The 21,824-nt window shown below is 36.1% G+C and overlaps 1 protein-coding gene across 7 annotated transcripts in view; it reads left to right on the top strand.

The window, feature by feature from the left end:
- The window catches only part of LOC121871852 (ankyrin repeat and IBR domain-containing protein 1-like), a 52,078-nt gene extending 34,592 nt beyond the window's left edge, over window positions 1-17,486 (top strand). For 5 of the 7 annotated variants that reach the window (XM_042374406.1, XM_042374402.1, XM_042374403.1 and 2 more), the window contains 5 exons: window positions 2,974-3,130; window positions 4,777-4,953; window positions 8,745-8,967; window positions 13,650-13,736; window positions 15,090-17,486. In XM_042374406.1, coding sequence (XP_042230340.1) covers window positions 2,974-3,130; window positions 4,777-4,953; window positions 8,745-8,967; window positions 13,650-13,736; window positions 15,090-16,437 — 1,992 coding nt within the window. In that variant the 3' untranslated portion in view covers window positions 16,438-17,486. Of the gene's footprint in view, window positions 1-2,973; window positions 3,131-4,776; window positions 4,954-8,744; window positions 8,968-13,599; window positions 13,737-15,089 lie in introns of all 7 variants that reach the window. The other 2 variants (XR_006089970.1, XM_042374407.1) reach the window with 2 other exon arrangements.
- The last annotated feature ends 4,338 nt before the right edge of the window (window positions 17,487-21,824 follow it).

Here is a 21,824-nt window from a genome sequence, read left to right as displayed (position 1 = left end):
CTTGAATTTCGACGGGTTTGAACGGCCCGCCAACGTGCAGACGACGTGCATAATCGTGTAAACAGGGTCATTTCTCTTATGTACAAAAGATACATTATTGTTTATTACTGAATGTCTTTTTTATTGAATTAATGTTTATGTGTGCAAAATGAGCAATAAAATTCATTAATAATACGTAGAATATTAAAACACACGAGGAAATGACACAGCATTGTTTTTGTTGATTACAAAACCAGTGACTGACTGGTTCTACATATAAAACTGAAGAAAATAAGACCTTGGTTGTAGCTGTAGTAAAATTAATATGGTTGTTTTAAGTAATATTATTTAATGTTAATAAATGGAACAATAGAAGTAGCTAACGATAATGGTAAAGAAAAAAGAGAGATCGCATATGTAAGTGCGCATGCGCACTCGTGAAAACATATCGTCATTACTTTACATAAGAATATGAAAGCAACACTAATTTACTGTTCATATATATTTTAATTAATGTTTCTGAATTTGTTTTTATAGAATTAATGTACGTGTGTGCAAAATTAACAATACAATTTATTAATAATACGTGGAATATTAGAGGAGACGAGACGGCTGCCGGCATTGTTTATGTTAAAGCTTACGAAACCAGTGACTGATGGGTTCTACATATAAAACTGAAGAAAATAAGACCCTGATTGTAGCTGTAGTAAAATTAATGTAAAAAATGAATATGGTTGCTTAAAGTACCTGTAATGTTATTTAATGTTAATAAATGGAACAATATAAGTAGCTAACCATTAATGGTAAAAAAAAAGTGAGACTGCTCGTATGTAAGTGCGCACATGTGAAAATATATCGTCATTACTCTACATAAGAATATGAAAGCAACACTTATTTACTGCTCATATATATTGAAGGGTTAAATGTTGTACTCTGTATAGACAAGCAGATTCAGATTTCAGATTTGCCCCCGAGGGGGCTAGTTTATTGGGCACCCCCTTACATCCTGTGCAAGGTGAAGCGCAGAAGCGTTTACAGCGCCCAACAGGGAAGTATGAAAAGTTCATACTTGCCTTTATGACTCGTACATTAAGGGCGTAAAAGCCTGAAGGGTCATAGGTTCTGTCAAGTTACATAAAGTGAGAGAATGATGAGTGTGTGGGGGGAAAGTTCCCGGTACATTTTATCTGTTTATGGCAAAGAGTGGCAGGTCCCTAATAATGTCAAATGCCAGGCCTGTGACTAGGAGGAGGGATATCTGGTCTGGGAGGGAAGAGGTGTTGGTAACGGCTGGGATAGACAAGCAGAGAGAGAGATTGAGTGCAGCCGAACTGCCGTATGTAAACAAAACTTAATTTCCCGGGGCTTTTTTTTTTTTTAAGGGGATTAGCCCACCCGGGCATAGGTCACTGACCCACATTGGGGCCTGAGGGGCAAAAATTTAATACTCCTGTAATAATAATAATAATTCAGAGAAGAAAAAAAAAAAAAAAAAAAAAATCTGCCTATCTACCTATTGGACAAACTAAAATCGTTCCGGACCACGGGAGTTTCCGGACCACAGAATGCCGGACTAGAGAGGTACAACCTGTACTATTGAATTTTAGGAATTATTTATTTTTCCTGTTTTCCTCATGCATGTAATATCAGGAGCTGCCTTGGCCATCATAGATTACTGTATTATGGTGGACAAAAGCCCCTTCCCTCAGCCAGCCACAATATGACTGAATCACCTGAGGTGCGAATAACGAAGCAACTGAGGAAAGTGCTGTAATCGTCTAACAGATGGTGCACTATGTAGTGCGTATGGGGGGGGGACCTATACTACTGCATTGAATATTCTTTCAGCTACAGTAATTATAACTAATGGATTGAATGATTGAAAAATTAGCTTGGGTAGGGGTAATAAGAATGTCTCTTGAAAAAAAATAAATAAAACTGGGATCATTTTCATTTTTTTCATTTTTATTGCTTCTGTAAAATGTCAATTGTTTTCACTTAATTTTCCCTTTATACTTTTATATGTATTTTCTGAACGTGAGACTCTCCTCCACCTTATGTACCACATGTATGAATATTGTGAGACAATAAAGATGGTGTGTGTGTGCGTGTGTGTTATAGTTCTGCATTCAAAAGGATTGTTGCAGTAATAATGTACAGTACAATGTCAGGTCACCCATTGCTGGGGTGCGGATTAGTGGGTCTCATGACCTGAAGATGTCTTGAATAAAGACAAAAGCTAAGATACTCTCAGTGTTTCCCTTTTCCTGTACATATGGTACTTTCACACTTCTGAATGTACAGTACAGTATATATAACTGTAATAAATGTTTTCATTTTAACACTGCTTTAACACTGTACTTTAATCTCTTCTGATTGTGTCCTGGTACAGTATTGTACTCCACAATACAAAATAATTATGCAAAATTTGTTCCAAAGCCAAGTACAAAGAGATTAGGTTAGGTGAAATTTTGGGGGGAAAATTTCCAGAAAATGTGCCTAATTTTCATCCCCCAGAAACTCCAGACCCAGAATTGAGAGAATTTTTCCTGAAAAATTCCAACTCTTGGAGAGTTCTGGGGATTCCGGGTAACAGGGAAATTACTGTATACTGTGTGTATATATAAATATAAATATAAATATAAATATATATATATATATATATATATATATATATATATATATATATATATATATATATATATATATATATATATATATATATATATATATATATATATTTATTTATTTATTTATTTATTTATTTATTTTACAGTAATCTCCCTATTACACGGAATCCTCAGAATTCTCCATTAGCTGGAATTTTTCCGGAAAAATTCTCTCAATTCTGGGTCTGGAGCTCCAGCACCACTAAATTTGGCACTGCACCCTTGATAATCTACATCATAGACATTCATTGTGTTGTATAAGTCTTCCAAACATTTTATTCTCCTCTCTGTAGGTAACATAACTCATACTCTCTTTCTTTAACAGGACAGTAGTCTGAACCAGGCACTGACTCTGACTCTTCTGGGGAAGTGCAACAGAAAGACTTGCCCCAGACCTCGTGCCCGTAACCCTCGCACTGGAGCTATCCATGATTACTGCTCCTTGCGATGTGCCCAGCAAGCCAAGTATCTTCCAGAGCAAGGTAAAACAGTGAAGGTTATGTAAAGTAAAATGTGCTTTGGTGTATAAAATAAAATGTATGTATCACTACATCTATGATGCCTGGTTCCCTCTGGGAACTGCCATTCCGTGATGATAATGCTACAAATGTAAAAGAGATAAAGCTGATACATATATAACCTTCTGTGTCAATGATTCATAACTTGGAGTCATGAACTTTTGGTTTTTTCTCTGAAGAAGTACCAGTACTTCCTTGTACTTCCACTTTCAAAAGAATTTTGTTCTTAAAATGGAGTTGTTTACTGTGGGGATTGTATAAAGTTCTTTCTCCCAACAGCCATTCACTGGGATCTCCTGAAAAAAAAAATACTCTCTTTGGTTTAAAATTATTGTAACTGAGTTTATTCTTAATTTTTTGTATTTAATCTTATTATTTTTTTACATGATTACTGTATAATCATAAATAAACCGATTTCATATACAGGTACTCCTCGACTTACGACCTACTCGACGTACAACCACCCGGACGTACGACCGCCGCAGTCGTACAAAAAATTTTCAAATTACGTATTTTTGAGTCCCGATGTGTTAGTGATCACGCTGTGTACTGACAAAATTTTCGTTTGTAATTCCCTTTAAAATGGCTGGCAAGCGTAAATGTGAGAGTTCTCGTGGTGCTGAGAAGAAAAAGAGACACCCATTTTAGATTTTCTATGTATTATTTTTGCATTTTCGACTTACGACCAATTTGACTTACGACCTGGTAGTCGGTCCCTAACCCCGTCGTAAGTCGGGGACTGACTGTACAGTATAGTTCAACCCCTGATTGTTTGGTGAAAAGCCTGTGTTCTTCATACATGTCATGAATAATTCAACCCTAGCTTCGAGAAATACTAGGTATAATCCTAGACATAATTTGTAGCAAGACAACACCAACGTGTCTTGGCTGTAACCACTACCACAACAGCTGACACTGTGAACAGTGATACTAACTCTGAAACTGAATTCCCACCAGTTACCAACTCCTATGAGGAATAAGATAAAATAATATATACCAGTAAATGTGAGGAATAAAATAAAACAAAAGAAAATACTGTACAGTATTGCCATTTGGCTGCTGGATGACAAAATTTGTCATTTGTTTCATTACACATCTTAGACAGCTTAGAACAGCCGAGATCCCTCACTCGCCCTTCCCAGCTCAGTGTGAACCCTTAACTTACAAAGAAAGTTTATTCCATTTTATGTTTTTGGCCTTATGATAATTTTTTGTTGCACATTCTGTATACTGTATGAGGTTGTGTGCATGTAATATATTAAAAAAGAGAGAGAGAGAGAGAGAGAGAAGAAAAGTACATTCTGCTCTTCATCTAGCATCATAAGAAAAGAATCTAGGGGGTATAATAGGTAAGCCCACGATAAAATAGCTTACTCGTAATATTAACCTACTGCCAACATGTACTGGGTAGCTAGCATTCACTGTAAATAGCCCACGGAGATGCATGAATTTTAACCTCTCCAAAATACTATGCGTATATAGTTCGACCTACTTTTTGCATAAAGAATTTATCATAAAATTTCGAACTGTACCTGAGTGTACAGTATACATTAGGCATGCTATATTTATTATCTTAAGACTCTGTAATATTAATTTAATAATTTTAACAGGTGATGGAGAGACTTCATCTTGGGAAGGATGCGATTCCAGTATGGAACTTCTTATTGCCCTTGAAATGTCTCGGCTCCAAATGATTGAAGACGAGGCCAGGAGAAGACTGTCGTGGCTGCAGGAGCATTCCAGAGAACAAGGATGGGATGGAACTGGGGATCCCAGGAGTATTCAGGGTATGAGCCAGTACTGGTGATTATGTTAAGTTGTGGATATTGTAGATATTATTAAAGAACAGTTATACCTGAATGTGCTGCCTGTATGCAGGCATTGTTTAAGGTTATTTATATTTCATTACCACTGTTGATGACAATGTTTAAAGGTATTATATATTTTGTTACAACTATTGCTGATGTTCAAGAGCATTTATTGTAATATGTCTTAAGAAGAGACTCATTACTGTAAGTGAATGATTAATCCTGAAATCCTATTTTATTACTGAGCCTGGACCAGACAGCTCATGCAATATCCCGACCATTCTCCTGGAAAGTGTAGCCAGTACAAACTCGTATTAATCCACTGATTAGTTATATCTGCATCAGTAATACCACATCCCTCATTTTAAAGCAATTTCATTGTGATCTACAGGGAGGAGGTAAGGATCTGAGTCCTGTGGTTATGGCTTGGTTATGAATTGGAATGTTAAAATAAATCCTTTGTGTATAACCTGATGCCTGTCTCAGGTAACTGAAGCCAGCTATAGAACATGAAAAGAACCTCCAAGTTTTAATGTGATAGACAGTAGGTGTGTTAACTTTGCTAAACACTAAGGAGGGCACAAAAACTAATCTTGCAACCTTCCCTGTTGCCATTCATACCCAGTATCTTTCTGGGGATCAGGGTAACCTCTATCTACGTTATGACCCAAAGTCTCTTATAAAATTGAGTTCACATACCTCTTGTGCCGGTCAGTTGGTGGCAGCAGATAAAGTATGATGATCAACTCTTAAGACACCGAGAAGCTCTACCCCCAAAACTTGAAACAAAACTTAAAATTCTGAAGACTGATTAGTTCTGTACTAATTAATCTAACCATACAATCAACCTCGGAAGTTATGTCATTGTTTTCAGTATGAGTTGTTCAGACAGCGGTATATGGCAACTTGACGAGAGTTGAACAAGTAACTGACCACTCACCACCAGTGGGCTGGACGCCGTTGTAATAAAATTATATTTTAATGAACTCCTGAGCCGAATTTCTTGCTGCTCTGAACCTTGTTTTTAGGGTCCGAGTCAGTCTCGAAATAAGTAAATTTCTGTAAATGCTACATAACTCAATCACTGGAACTGTAAAGGCTAACTCTTCTAGAACCCTTTAGCACTGTTTCCCTCTCTTTGATAACAGATAATCTACCTTTGTGTGAAACTCATAAACTTTCTCAGGTGGAGAACAAATGGATGCATCTGTAGTGTTCCATTAGGGCCCTAAGCATTGAAAATCCTTCCTAGAAGTTAACATACAGTGAACCCTTGAAGATCCGGACTAAAAGGGGGACCACCTGTCCAAAAAAGCCATTTGTCCGAATCTTCCGGCGAATGTACTAAATGTATAAAAAAGATAAATAATGATATAAAAAACACCAAAAATACAGTACATATTATCCTGACCACTGGGGTTAGTTATACAGACTTTTTCCCGTGAAAAAGCCATAATTTTGAGCAACATTACTGTACTCACTTTGTACTAAAATATGCTACATTAAAGGACAAAAAATTTTATCTCTTGTGCAAACTATGTGATGTCTATACTCAAATTATTTGCTATCTGCAAGGATTCCAGAAATGCAAGTTATATTCTGCTAAGTTTAGTTTGTGACATTTTATAAGATAAAAGCTTTAGGCCTAAAACTACCTTCATCCTGTTTTGGGAATGCTTCTTCGGGAGGCTTCTTAGCCCAGAATCCCCAAATTTTTTGTCCAAATCTTCCGAAATCCGGATTTACCAGGTCCGGATCTTCGAGGATTTACTGTATACTCCTGATTTACTGAGCAATATGCTTTTGACTACTGGATGTTGCAGACTTGAAGTTTGCTAAATTTGCAGATAATCATGTGGCTAAATAACCCTGGAAAACTGAACATTAGGGATATATCCCTGGAATGTCAATGAGTCCTGATACCTGGGTGATATGATTAGTACTGGAGATGGTGGTGAGGCTAATTCAGTTGCAAGAGTTAGAATTTCTGAGAGCTGTTGCCCATTTTGACATGAAGAGAACCTTCTCTTCAAATGAAAAGAAAGATGCATGTAACCGGTGTGAGAAGTTTAATGTTGAATGGTGGTGAAACATGGGCAGTTAAAGAGAATGACATACATAGGCTTGAGTGAGCTGAAATGAGAATGGTGAGATGGTTGTGTAATGTAACATTACAAGATAGGAAACTTCAAAGCTAAGAGGATGGTTAGGTATTGGCGAGGTTATGCTTAGAGGTAGGCTGAGATGGTTTGGGTATGTGGAGATAAAGAAGCAGTAGACTAACAAAGTCGAGAGCTGCATGAGTTTGAAATCTGGAATGGAAGAGAGCTTGGAATAGGCCAAGAATGACATGGGGAGAGGTTGTAAGAAATGACCTCAGAGATACAAACTTGACTAGAGAAGCTGCAAGGGAATCACAGCTATCTCAAGCAAGCATAGAAAATGGCCATAAAATGATGATGATGATGATGAATGTGAACTACCCTAGAGTATCCCAGTCCACAACTGCTCAAGAGGGACCCAAAATCAACAATTCATCCTGACAGACAGACAGACAGACAGACAATCAATACAAAAGGTTACTCATATGCTCTCTTCTTGTTAACTCACACTACCAACATCTTATCTCACCATTGCCCCTTATTATTCATTCCTGTTGTCATATTACACTGCTTAACTGCAGTTTCGGGGAATGTACTTTTGAACTGTTCTAATTCTTTGCGCTCTTCCCTTTCAACTCCATTTTCAAGTGACCACTTTATTTCAGTCATTTTTTAAGCTCTTCAGCCACATTCCTTATCCTCAGCTTGCCAATTTTTATAACAACCTTATTTTGCTTACAGTCTCTCACCCAGAACTTACCATTATTTGTTAATCTCACTTTTACCAAATAATGATCTGACACTCTTTAATCAGCTTCTCTTAGTGCATCCAAATTTGGAAACTTATATTTCAGTCCTCTGTCCACCAGCACCATAGAACACATACTCTTTAACAATCCTTCATCTTCTCCATTGTTTTGCCTCCATATAATTTAGGAATCTCTCATTTTGAACCAAATACCTTCCATAAATAAGCCTCTCTCAGCAAGCATTTCTATCTCACTCATGCCATGTTTATTCATTCTTGGCACTTCATATTCCCCCATTTCCTTATCACTAATATTTTTTTCAAATTGGAAAGTAATGGGTTTAAGTGACTAAAGCTTGATTTTAAGTAGAAAAAAATGACAACCGACAATAGACAAATTAATCACGTAATGAAACTATCTATAATGGGGAAAATTATTTCCAGGTGTCAAAAACTACGCATTAGCTCGAATTTATAGTTTTTGAACTCAGATCATTAATTAGCATGTCCAAAAGTACCTCTGCTATCACTCTGTCTCACATTGATGCTTCTCCTCTCATCTCAATGCCTAGTGCATGTGTACTTGCACTAACCCATCTTTCCCACTGTGCTTTTACCTAATTTGAACCATAATATTCTGGGATTGACTCATTTATATGCTATCACACAATTCCATATTTCATCGCTCAGCACCACCACACCTTTTAGTACCACCCTTTCAGAACTCCTGACACCTCTTTTTTTATTTTTTAGTAATACTGTACCAGTAAATTTTCTTGTTGCAAAAAAAAAAATTACACACACACACACACACACACACATATATATATATATATATATATATATATATATATATATATATATATATATATATATATATATATATATATATATATATATATATATATATATATATATAGGGCGCAGTGATGGTGCTAGTGGACCAGGAGCAACTCTAGCAAGTAGCATTCTTGGGTATGAGGTATCATACTGTGGTAGCAGGGTGACAGGAGGCCAGGACGAAGCCTCTGCATGGCCGTGCCCTGATGTATCGGAAGGGGCAACTTCCTACCAGCCAACAAGTGCTGAAATTGCAGTGGATTACTTCCTAAAGAAATTAGCCAACAAAGAGATCAGCTTAAGGTATGTTAATTTTCATATTTTTGTGATTTTACTCGGTTAAACCAGTTTGGTGCATTTTTTCATCTTTAGTTATGAGGAATATTTACTGTGTGAACCTTCTGAGAATCTGGACCGAAGTCAGCAAGTGACCACATGATCCCTGGGTCCATGTACAGTCAACAGCAGAAGTTCATCCTGAGCCAACCTGTAATGATATGAGGCAGGTGATCCGGTAACACTGTATGGGGGCAGAATTGACAGATTTGCTTTAAATGGTTACCGGTAGTTATTTAAGATTTATATTTGGAGATTGACTAAGAATACATTTCTTGTATATTAATTAGCATCAATGTGTAAAATGTAGGAAAATAATGTACATGATTTATTCATACTGTTGATACCAACAAGTATTTTCGTACTTAATGACACATTCATTACAAAGCATTTTCAGCCCTAAATTTGAAGTTGCAAGAAATTATTACATAATATGTCACATATAAACAAAATTAAATTATATATTGACAGTGCGTTTTTCCAGGGTGGAAGTTCTGTAACTTACAGTACTATAACCACAATACCAACTACATTACCACAAAAATCAATGCAATGGTCTCTGAATCCAAATCATTAAATTTCACAACTACAACCTACAACTATCTTTATTATCTGTAGGAGGGAGGAACTACAATGACTTTATTGGATAGAAAGAGAAACTCATAATTAGGACCACCCAAAGTTGTCTGCTTAACTTACTGTCGCTAAGTTGGTAAAGTTAATGTCAGTAAGAGAGATCTTTTAGATTAAAAATTGTCTACCACAGTAGGGTCGGGATATATCACGAGATAGAGTCCAAGGATGTTCACCATATACTAAATCGAGATATATAATTACATATAATCAATGGGGAAAATAGGGTTAGGTTCTGGAGGCCAATAAAAGTGACTAAACTTGACTTAACGAGTTTATTTTCTTACTAACTAAAGCAACAATGATCACTAGACTCGGGAACACCACCCTAGGCCCCGTTGTGGGTCAAATACCTGTGCCTGGGTGGGCTATTCCCATAAAAAAAAAAAAAGGAACACCAGACTCGGCAGGTGACGCGCCATCCCGGGAACACCAGACTCGGCAGTAGACGCTACACTGCCACCTTCACTTGACAGTCCCACACCATAAACGAACAAACCAAAAATATTAGTTACAGTATTAAATCTTTTCAATTAAGCTTTTCATTCTCTTCACTTCACTTTTCACGCCACTAGCAACCCATTTACACTCACCTTAGAAGTCGGAATCCGCAGCAGAGCCGGCTGCTGACGCGTCACTCGCGCCGCTCAATCACAGCCAGCATCCTTCTGCTTTCATTAAATATGTCTTCTTTGGCATCTTTTTCCAGTTTATTCCTGTCTCATCACAATTCCAGATTCGGTCTGGAGTATAGCCACCTTCCTCAACCACTTTTTTCCAATCTATCTTCATTTTTTCCGCTGCAGTTGTGTCGGCCGATGCAGCTTCTCCTGACAGAGACATGCAGCATAATTCAGCTCTCTTGATGAAGCTGTGAAGCCAGCCTTGGCCTGCTGTGAATTTACATCACTTGCTGGCTTTCCTTCTCGCTGAAGCAGACGTGTCTTTATTTCCATTGCCTCATTCTTATCATTGTACCTGATATAGCAAATTTACGGCATTGCTTGCTTTCAAGAGCTGAATCAGAAAGACTGTGCGGGAAAGCATGAATGCGTGAGTGAGCAGCTACAGTGGTGCCTCTGGTTAGCAAATAACGCATTTGTTTGCCATGGCGGTACATTTGAAATATTTCCTGCCCGATTTCCCTCTTGAAATAAATATATTTATCATTATATATTGGAAAATGTAGATAATTTTGGTAGTCGCAATATAAAAAAAATCATAATAAAAAATCGCTATACTGTGTATATCCCGACCCTACTGTACACCTGCAATAACCCTAACTAATTTCAAGAACTACAAACTGCCACCTGGGATAATGAAAATGGGCAGTAAAAATGCACATTGAAGCATGTCGACCACTCATTTGGACAACACAGCTTCCACGACTCCCAGTTCGAATATAAGCAGATGGTAGACGGTTCTGTGATAATACCTGTACTTCATATATGGTGTATGAGAATCAGTTTGTTAGGAAAGGGAAAAAGGAATGGTGAGGTAGAGGAAGGTGGTGACGGTGAAGAGGGAAGAGATGCATGGATAGCTGTTTAGTTCAGTTTTTACAATTAACATCTATCGGACTGTCACGGTCATTAAAGAATAGTACATCTCAAGAACGAGACCTCAACATCCCTTTATTGCATGGTTCCTGGGGGGCGAAAGGAAGGTGGGAGAGAAATTAGACAATCAGGATGGGGAGGGAAGGGTGGAAGAGAGGGGGAGGAATTGGAACACTGATATGAACAATGGATATACTAGTTATGTAAGTATTCTGGTTAGATGTGGTTAAAAGGGGTGATAGATAGTGAATGGTCACCAATAATGTCTTTCGTAACACCAATACAGTACAATGGCTATTTTCAGTTATTCTGGTTACTGACAGATGGTTTTATTCAGCTTAGGAATGACCTCTTGTAGTGAAGGAGTTAGAAAGGATATTAATTAACACCTTTCGTACATTTTCTTCTCCTTTTGCTATGGTCATGGTTTTGTACGATTTTTTTCAGGTGAAGAAAATGTGAATCAAGGCAGAGAATGGAAAGAGGTGGGTAGGAAGGGCAGGATGGAAGAAATTGGTGTTAAATAGAGACAAATATGATACTGAGAAACGAACACTGTCGACATATACAGTATTTTCATTATGTACATTTGTGACATTTTATGCAATGATTTCGCTTCAGATTTAGTGATGGAAATACTTTATAATGAACGTTTCATTGACCATGAAAAATAATCGTTGGCATCAGCAGTACGAATACAGGGTATTCATATCCATCTGGTTCCCCAGTTATGAATCATCTTGCAACAAAGTCACACACCTGGTATTTCTCAATAACATTAAGTTCCCACATTTTACACATTGATACTAATTAAGTTAGATACAAGAAATGTCTTCTTAGGCAATATCTGATCATTAGTCTTAAATAACTAGTCATTTAATGCATATCTGTCAACTCTTCTCCCATACAGTGTTTCCAGATCACCTGCCTCATATTCATGCAGTCTGGCTCAGGACAAACTTTTGCTGTTGACTGGACCTCTTGGTTGGCATGCACATCATTTTCTTGTTTTGATTGTAACATATTTAACTGTGTTTGTTAGTTTTAATTTACTTAAAATTAAAATTTTAAAAGGGCAGAGCACTCATTTCAATTAGCATGCAGCATGTAAGTCAAGATTTTAGAAAAAATTAATTTTATTGAATGTAAAAGAATAAGACAATCATTTCAGTGTATTGAGGATCACTATTAATTCATGTAATCTAAAATCAAGTAGCTGTGGAAAATAAAAAAAATAATATCAATCAATTCAGTGCTTGCTGGTAGCAGTTGGTGCACTATTTTAAAGGTCCCATTACTAGCACTTTCAATGTAAAAATCAACTTGGTTTGTTTGTGGTAGTGCTTGCTTTGTGGACATATGTTACATGAAAATATCTTGCAAGCATCCAGAATCAATAGATAGAAGGCAAGACCTATTAAAAGTACAATAATGAAACTCTACCCATCAAAGTTTAACACCTTGTATTTGTAAATTTATATTCTATTTATAAAATATGGTTGTATGCCAACCCCTATGAGCCAGTCACATTTGTTTGTTATTACTGTACATTACAGTACAGGGGGGGTCCTCGCTATATGTTGAATCGATATATACAGTACATCATTTCACATATACGTTGCTAACAAATACTGTATAGGAAATTTTTTTTGTTATACTATACGTCAATTGTTTCACATATACGTCGTCTGCATCATTTACTGTTTTATACTATGTCTGTGTGTGAACACATATGATGTATGAATAGTGTTAAAAGCATCTAATATAATGGAAAGGTAACCATAATAACTGATAAAAGTGTCATACAAGTGTTAAATTTCTAGCATGGCAAAATACTTCACCCACCTTTCACACGACTAAGTGCTAATGCCATTGTTTTGTGTAAGTAACTACAGAATTTGCAGAAAATCATTTCAATGTGCTAGTGTGCCTTATGAATAAAGAAAATACTGTATACTATAGTACACTAATATAAAGATATACAATAAGAAAAATAAGAGTGGAGGGGTATATTGTGTGTGGTGAAATATCTAGTCTAGAAATCATCCTAACACATTTGCACTTCTTAGCTGTCAGAAGGCTGTGCACACGTCATTGTTACATAAAAGTTGTGGAAATATCATTTCAATGCTCTAATGTGACTTATAAATTATAGAAAATAAACTATAAAATAAGAAAAATGAAGAATGGGAAGTGGGTTACTGGCAAGACCACTCCTCTCCCCTCCATCATCCCTCATCCCTTTTAACATGCTAGTGTGCAATTTCACCATAATTCACATCTTACTATTTAGGTTCATTTGGTGCCGGGTTAATAAACATCATTGTAAAATACTGTAATCAATTTTACCAAGAAAAAATCCCATACTCAACCCCAGATGAGTTATTGCATTGTATTAAATTCCCAGTGCTTTGTTTCCAAGCACGAACAGCTGAATGTCTTCACCCTCCCTCACAGTGTTGCCAATGCTCTCTATCTCTCACGCACCTCTACTGTCACTGCTGAAGATGGTTGGTGCTTACCACAACAACTTCAGCACTTACCGTATGTACTCGATTACAGTTCAAGTTTTTATGATAAATTTTTTATGCAAAAGTAGAGAGTGAAACTATACACACATTTTTTATTTTTTATTATTTTTTTTTTTGAGGGATTAAAATTCATGCATTTCCTTGGGTCATTTACAGTGATTGATAGGTACTGGTTCATACTTGTGGTAGGCTAACTTTACCAGTAAGCTCTTTTATCCTGGGCTTGCCTGCCATACACCTTGATTCTTTCTTTATGTTGCTACATGAAGAGAAAAAACTCACTATATACATTATGTCACTTTAAATCTGAAAATACCTGATACAAATGAAGATTTAAAAATAATCTTTTCATTGCTGAGGGTGTTGTTGCCAAGTTAGACTCGTCACTGTAGCCACAGCTCCTTAGCCCTCTTGCGCAACCACGCCGAGCTGTGAAGTGTTATGGTTGTTTTTCAATTCGTAATTTAGGGTAGATATATGTAACTTTTCTATTATTATTATTATTATTCATTTACATGTACTGTACGTACAATAATCCAACATACATAATGTGGAAAAAAAAATAAAGTAATAGAATAATTATCACAAGGTCAGGCACATAAAGGGAATAAACATTTCTTTGTGCATAAGGATTAGCAAGCTGAGCAGGGGAGTGGAGTGTGGGGGCTCTGTTGCTAGGGGGTAGTCAGAGGCAGCATCCCACCTGGGCTGCATTGCTATGGCGAATGTTGAGGCTAAGCAGCCAGCGTCTTTGCAAATGGTGGTTGTGTTAAACGTTCATTTAGATTTTCCTTTTTCATTGCACCTATATAATATTTCCTGATCAAGTTGTACATGCTCTTTTGTTCAATAATTATCTCTTAACCACAATAATGATGATGACTGGCATGTCATCAAGGTGTCAATTTGGGTTGAGTCTGTTGGTGAGTATATCAAAGAATATTTTACAGTATGTGAGGCTAATTTATCATTATTTTATGCATATACTCTACAGTTCAATTTTTTTCCTTTTTGCCCTTTTAAATTTTTTAGCATCTTTGTATGTATTTGGGTGGTTCCTCAGGTAATTTTGTGTTTGTGCATATTTTTTTGCATGTGTCTTAGTTTATATTGATTTTCTGTGCTGTACTGTACATTGATATATTTTAATATTTACACATTTGTCAGATTACTTATTTATGTATGTGTGCTCTATATGCAGTACAGTATATATATTTTTATGTTTCTGTTTGTATGGCTGAACCTTTTAAGTGTAACTACCTTTTTAAGGGAATGGTTAGACTTAAGGTGCATTATGTGGTTAATAAAATGTGAATTATATCTTGTTTCATTTGTTTAATAGAGATCATATTTATTCCTCCTTCAGGAATCTCAATGTGGACAAGGACTGGGATAATAAAACAGATAAGGATCTCTTGTGTTTTCCAAAAGTGGCAAATGAAGTAGAGGATGGGCATTTTGAATATGGTGACCTACATGAAAATGGACATCTCCTGATCTCTGGCCCGTCCACTGACCTGAGACGAGATCTACGCAGATCGCAGTCCTTGGGAGACTTAAAGAACTCTGAAGAACCAGAATGTATGATTGATTCTGATCATGTTCATCAGGACCATCCAGAAGAGACAGCCAGGCTTAGATTGTCAAAACCTAAACAGGAAAGTATAGATATGGAATCCGAAAGTGGAGATATTGAAAATACTGATCCTGGAGCTGCATCAGAGATTATTGGAGATATGGACTCCCCTATGATGGATATGGAAGTGCGTGGTATATTGAGTCAGTTGGATAATCCATTGGATGAGCAGTGTGGTGGGAGTGGGGCTAGCATTAACCTAGATCCAATATTTCAGCATGAGCCTTCTTTTCAGCTAATAGTAGATGAAGGAACAGATAAAGATGAAAGTAATTCCACAGAACAGAGTAGTAGTGCCCCATCAAATGTGAAAGGTCTTAGAATTCAAATATCTCATTCCTCTAAACTTGAAAATCAGAGTTCAAATGAATATGAATCTGAGACAGGGATACCCAATTCACCAACACTTTATATCAGTGGAGTGTCTATTTGTCGATCACCTGAGCCTCGTTCCCCAAAGGTCCAGCACAGAGAAACACGGTCACCAAGCCTGACACTCCCCTTATGCTGTACACCAGAGCCAAGGTCTCGTATTGAGGCCCGTTTGGACACTTCGCCTTTACCAATATATAGTCGATCTCGGTCTTCATCATTGGTGGTGCCTAGTTCTGCGAGTCTCTCACCAAGAGTCTCTGCACGACCAAGTGGGACATGCCTACATCTATCGTCCTTGTCTCTCCAAGCTACCAGAGCCACCTCACCTTTTCTCCTTGGTGAACTACGTGTCTCACGGTCGGCATCAGAGCCTGAGAAAGGACGGTTAGTATTCCAGTTTCCCAAGTCTCCAACTGACGGTGCTCTTAGCTCAGTGTTGCATGTTGAAGAGTCTAATTTGAGCTCAGATGACTTCCATGAAGCTCTCTTTTTAGGAAAATCTCCAAAACCATCTAAAAGAAAAAAATCTAAAAAAGAGAGAAATAAAGATGCAAAAGATAGGAGTAAAACAGAAAAGGAGGGTAAAGAGAGAAACAAAGACAATAAGCAAAAAGATAAGAGTAAGGAAAATGGAAAAGAAGCCAAAGAGAGAAAAGAAAGCAAGGAAAAAAGAAAAGGTAAGGAACTTACCTCTACTGTATGATCTTTACTCAGATTCTGAATCCCCAGCTTATTTCTCAGTGAGTGGTGTGTTCAGATAGTGTCATTGCAGCAGATATTTATATACTGTACAATAAAAATTACTAATGGGAAAACACAGTGAACTGAATGTAATGTACTGCCCTACTTTTAACAAAGAAAACAAAAACAGAAAACAATTTTATGCTAACTCAGTAATACCGAAAAAGTGTTTATAATCAAGAAAGTGATGGGAATTTTACATAGATGGTGTATGGAGTTGTATGCACTTGTGAAATAACACTAAGCCTTCTGATATAATTATGATAAGGTTTGAAATCACTGCTTTAATCAAGTTAGGATTTTATACAGTTACATCATACATGTCCTGTCATCATGTCTTACTCCAGGCATCATTTTTTTTTTCCTCCCTACCTGTGATAATATAGTCATATTTAGCTGTTGCTTTGAATGTAATTCGTTTATTATTGTGTAAAGAATCTGTCTGTGATCATAACTTTTTTTATATGAGGTGCATGAATGCTCATCTTGGCCATACATCTCAAGTTTGGAGATACATCAATGGTACTTTTGATGGTAGAACTGAATGCCTTTTTGTGAGAATATATTAGTGTTCTTATTGAAATGTAGATAGGATTTTGTAAGGTTTTTAAAAAGAAAACTTATATACGACTTTACTGTATGAAGAGTTCTGTGATTTTTTGTGGCTGAAACCAATTTGGGTAGGTAAGATAGTTTGCCAGGCAGTCCGTTAGTCATCCTCTCCCTACATGTAGTTAGCCAGTCATAGAAGACAAGTAGAATATGTTTATATTAAGCAGCTGATGCAACCACTAAATACAATTAAAACTGGGTCCAAACCAGCACAGTTGGTGGTGCAATCATTTAAGAACTGACTTGTGGTGAGGACTCTTAATGTGGATGCAGTCATTGCACTATGATATACATTTTCATAATGATAGTATGGATAAAAGCTAGTTTACTATGCACACTGAGAGTTTGACAGAGGTGGCATAATATTCTGTTGTATGAAAAATTAAATTTTCCATTTTATTTTGTGATTTTTTTTTGCTTATGTATTGTAGAAAGCTAGGTGAGCTCTGATAAGCATTACATCTTGATCTATATAGCAGCTACTCCTACAATTTGTTTTCCATTTTGCAGCTTTCCTTTACACAATAATCAGTATCATGTTAAAGGTGCAGCTATTGTAACAGATGTATTCACATCTGATTTATTGAGTAAGTACAATAGTGGCTAGACTGTGGGAACTTGCATTAAATTTATAGTTATGCAGTGACTTGGCAACTGATTAAGAGTACTGTATAATTATGGCAATCAACTGTGCAGGAATGGACCCTCCCACCCTCACTTAATAGAAGCCTTGATGGAGTTAAATACATTTTTAGAAGTCTTGGGTTATTGTCATAATACCAGATTTGCAATCTTTAGCATCCTTAAAAAAAACTTGTAATTCTGAAACAGCTTATTAACTGTTAATCAGTATGTAGAAGCCATCATACAGTTACTTGGGAAAAGTTCTTGCATTGTTCATCATGAATTTAGAAAATACAGAAGTCACTTTGTTAATAAGCCCACACACAGAAAATCTTCAAAAGCCTTTTATATATTTAAGGTCATAAGTTTTGCCTTCACCTGCATCAGTAATGTAAGAAGCTCATGTAAGTATGGATGTATGGATCCCAATTTCACAGTGATTAAAATAAGCAAAAAATTTATAGGAATGAACAAGAAGAAATGTACATAAGTGTACCAGTATGAGAAAGTCTGCTGTATTTTAGCCAGTGGCAAACTCAAAGGATAATGTGTAACACTACCATGAGCTGTTTTCTTGGGGGTCTCCATAGACTAAGTAGAGGAGTTGCTCCAAAATCATTTGGTAGTGGAACTTGACTGCATTTAGTTACCGTAGTTTAATGTTTTGACAAGAATATGAGGAACTACAGTATAATAACTTTTTAGCATAGCCATATCACTATGTTTTTAAAAATGAATTCTTAATCAGGTGACTTCACATCAGTCATTATCAATGTAGGTGCTGCCTTCCCATCTGATTTGAGAATAATTTTTATGAACACGCCCATGGTTAATGCCAGGGTCCTGGGAAACACAGTCAATCAGCGTCATAGTACAGTATTTGTTTGTTGGCTCCAACAATATAATAACGTCCTCTGACATATAGGTGGTTTCTTAGTAGACACAAGTTTAAAGTTAAAAACAAAAATTTAATAGAGCCTGAAATATTGTCCCATTTAGCTCATATTTTTTTTCCAGCATTATTTATTTGTTTACTTGAAGTGGACACGGCTGTCAGACTAATAACTGTAGAGAAACCACTTGGAATGACAGTTAGATTACCTTAGTGGCAGCTACTGTGCCAAGGCATCATTGAGTGTTGGAAATGTATGATGTATTTAGTAAGCTCCTTGATATAACACTTCACCAAATTGTTTGTATCCAGATACTAATGTTTTGTGATAAATTCACAGGACAGTTTGCTACCTCAACTGTCAACCTAGTGTTATATCAGGGTTCTTATTATTATGTAAATGTAAATACAGTAGTAGTATACTCATTGTCTTGAGTATGAATAGTATATGTTCATCATTTGTGTGGGTACTTTGGCAATACTGTTGTTCTTATAACTTGCTTTTCTCTTGACTTTTTGCTAACTTCACAAGCTGAAAGACATTTTCATGCTTGCAAAGGAAGACTTTGTAATGTGACACCCTCCTCATAAAACATTTGGTATGTCTGCCAGTTCTTTCCAGTTTTTTGTATGGTTAGTGGAGTTTTAAGTATGTCAGCCATACTGCACACATTTTCTATTGAAATTTCTTGTTGTATACAACAGGTTTTATCTACAAAGTGGCAACATTCCATTCTTGGCACATATTTAAATACAGTATTTCGGTATTTTCAAAGTTGCATCTTCAATCTAATGCACATTGATGCCTATTTCTCATAAGTAGTTTAATCATGCATATGTTATCTCCTTCATTACCTCAGGAAAAGTAGCAAGTGTTGAGTATTTGCAATTAACTATACATTTTAGATGTGAATTTACTCCAGAGTTTTTATGCAGAGAGATAGTAAAAAATGCACATTATGTGCATCAGCATTTCTAGTTATGTAGTAACATGCTTTGTTAATGTAATGCTTTAACATAGTGTTTACTGGTGTTGTCAAGGGTCAACTTTTTTTCGTTATGAGAGGAGTACAAGATGCTATCCTCACATGCGACACGATCAGTGGTTTTTACTCTCAGGTTATATCTTTGTAGGTTCCTCCCTTCTATTTGTATTAGGATAGAAAAGGAAACTAAAGACTCGACTTGTGCCCTGATCATGATGCATATTGGATGTGTTCATAACTACACTCTCCACTAGGAGGATAGTTGCAAACTTAATCATTGATATCAGAGGTGCTGGCTTTTTGGTCACACTTATTTGTGTTGCAAATAGAAAGTGCTCTTGGCATCAGTGATTTGTAATCAGCAATTGCATGCTCCTGGTGGATACTTTATTTTCAGAACACACCCATTGATACTCGTCAGCTGTGTTCACAATGATTCCCTTTCTTCTTGTATTTTATTGTACAATGTGCTGTAGTATATTCCAGCAGTGGCTGGTTGTTATTTTTATTCAAATGGACTAAATTTTTTCTTGTAAAGATAACCGTTTTAAGACAGATTAAATGTAGCCTTTTGGTTTCTTTTCTTTTATCTACATTTAGCTGTCAGAATAATTTTTGTGTGAAAGATGTAATGTAAATATTGTGTCTTATAAGTTTTCCATTTGGCTGTCCAAGACTGATTTTTGAATGGAAGAAATTATGTGAATTTGGACTCATGAATACATAATTCATGTCTGAGCCAATTTCATAAGTGTAGCTCAAAGACTAACCATCTGATGCACACTGTTCCGGATATCCTCAGGATTTTCAGACAACTGTGTTCATAGACTGAGGATCTACGGCCACATTTCAAGGTAAACACTAGATTGAAACTTTATCACTGTATATGTGACACATATTGAGTATGTGTGTGAATTAATTACTCCTATTAGGAGTTACCAAAGTATACTTGTGTCATGACCATGTGTAGTCAACTAATACCCTTCACATTATTGCCTTGTTCTTAGGAATCATAAGGTTAAAGTAGACATTTTTAATCTTGAGATTAGGAGTAACAACACCTAATGGAAACAAATGTTGTAAGTTAAGTGAGAACAGGTATTTTAATATACAGTATAAAATTAAACAATTTAACTCCTGTTGCAAGTTTGATATTAAAAAAGTTCAGCAATATACCTGTATAATTTAATTTCAAAGTTAAAGATTAACTCACAAAAAAATACTTATAGCATTCAGAGGTTGTGCAGTCTATTAGTAAGAAATTTTTTTCTGTACACTTCCTGCTTAATGTAGGAGTTTTATGGCAGTGAATTTTTGGAGTACTATACAATGAAAACTGTATAAAAGTAAGTACAGTGGGGTATGCTATAACGAATCTAATTGGTTCTAGAACCTTGTTCGTTATAGCATTCGTTCGTTATAGGATTAATCCGTTCCAGGCCCCCAAATACAACCACTTAACACTGAAAAATATATAAAATTGTAAAAATTGTAAAAAAGTGTATACATATGCATCTAAACCCCTGAAATAAAGAATGCCATTAATACTTGTAATAAAAAAACAATAAATTAGTAAAAAAAAAAAAAAAAAAAAATTTTTTTTTTAAAATAATGTTCGTTGTAGGAGTTTCGTTCGTGATAGCATTCTCAATTTTATAGGTAAAACCGTTCGTTATAGGAATATTCGTAGTAGGATCCGTTCGTTATAGCATACCCCACTGTACAGGTATTGTATCATTTAAAAAATCAATCAAATATTGGTGAAAAAACAAACAAAATTAAAGTCTGCCACCATCTTTGTAGTTTGCATCATCTAGGATAAACAACGATCATCTCAAATTACAGGTATATACAGTAGCTGCCAAGATTTGTGTTGGTTGTATTGTGGTAGGTCTCCTCATATTTGCTATCTTCGTGTGTTTTTGTGAAAATCTATTGCCCATTATGTCGGGGTAAACAGCCTGCAAGTGAGTGTTTTGGTAAACTAGCCAAGGTACCCAGGAAAGTCATTAGTATGGACATGAAGGAAGGAGGAGTAGGTGTATCGTAGAAGCAATGAAGCGGTGGTAAACCAACACTGTAAGCTACAAAAAAATTAACTGGCGAGTATTAGCAAATTTAGTTTAATTTATTGCTGGTGTTATCAAAGTCTTCATTTGAATGTACAAAGTTAGGCACTGTTACCTATACTGATTGTGACAGCCATTTTTGTTTTATTATTGTTGTGCTGGAGCC

Source organism: Homarus americanus, unplaced genomic scaffold, assembly GCF_018991925.1.
Source record: "Homarus americanus isolate GMGI-L3 unplaced genomic scaffold, GMGI_Hamer_2.0 scaffold39675, whole genome shotgun sequence".
Lineage (NCBI taxonomy): Eukaryota > Metazoa > Arthropoda > Malacostraca > Decapoda > Nephropidae > Homarus > Homarus americanus.
The sequence above is the reverse complement of the archived record's forward strand: the minus strand, read 5'-3'. Positions and strand labels throughout refer to the sequence as shown.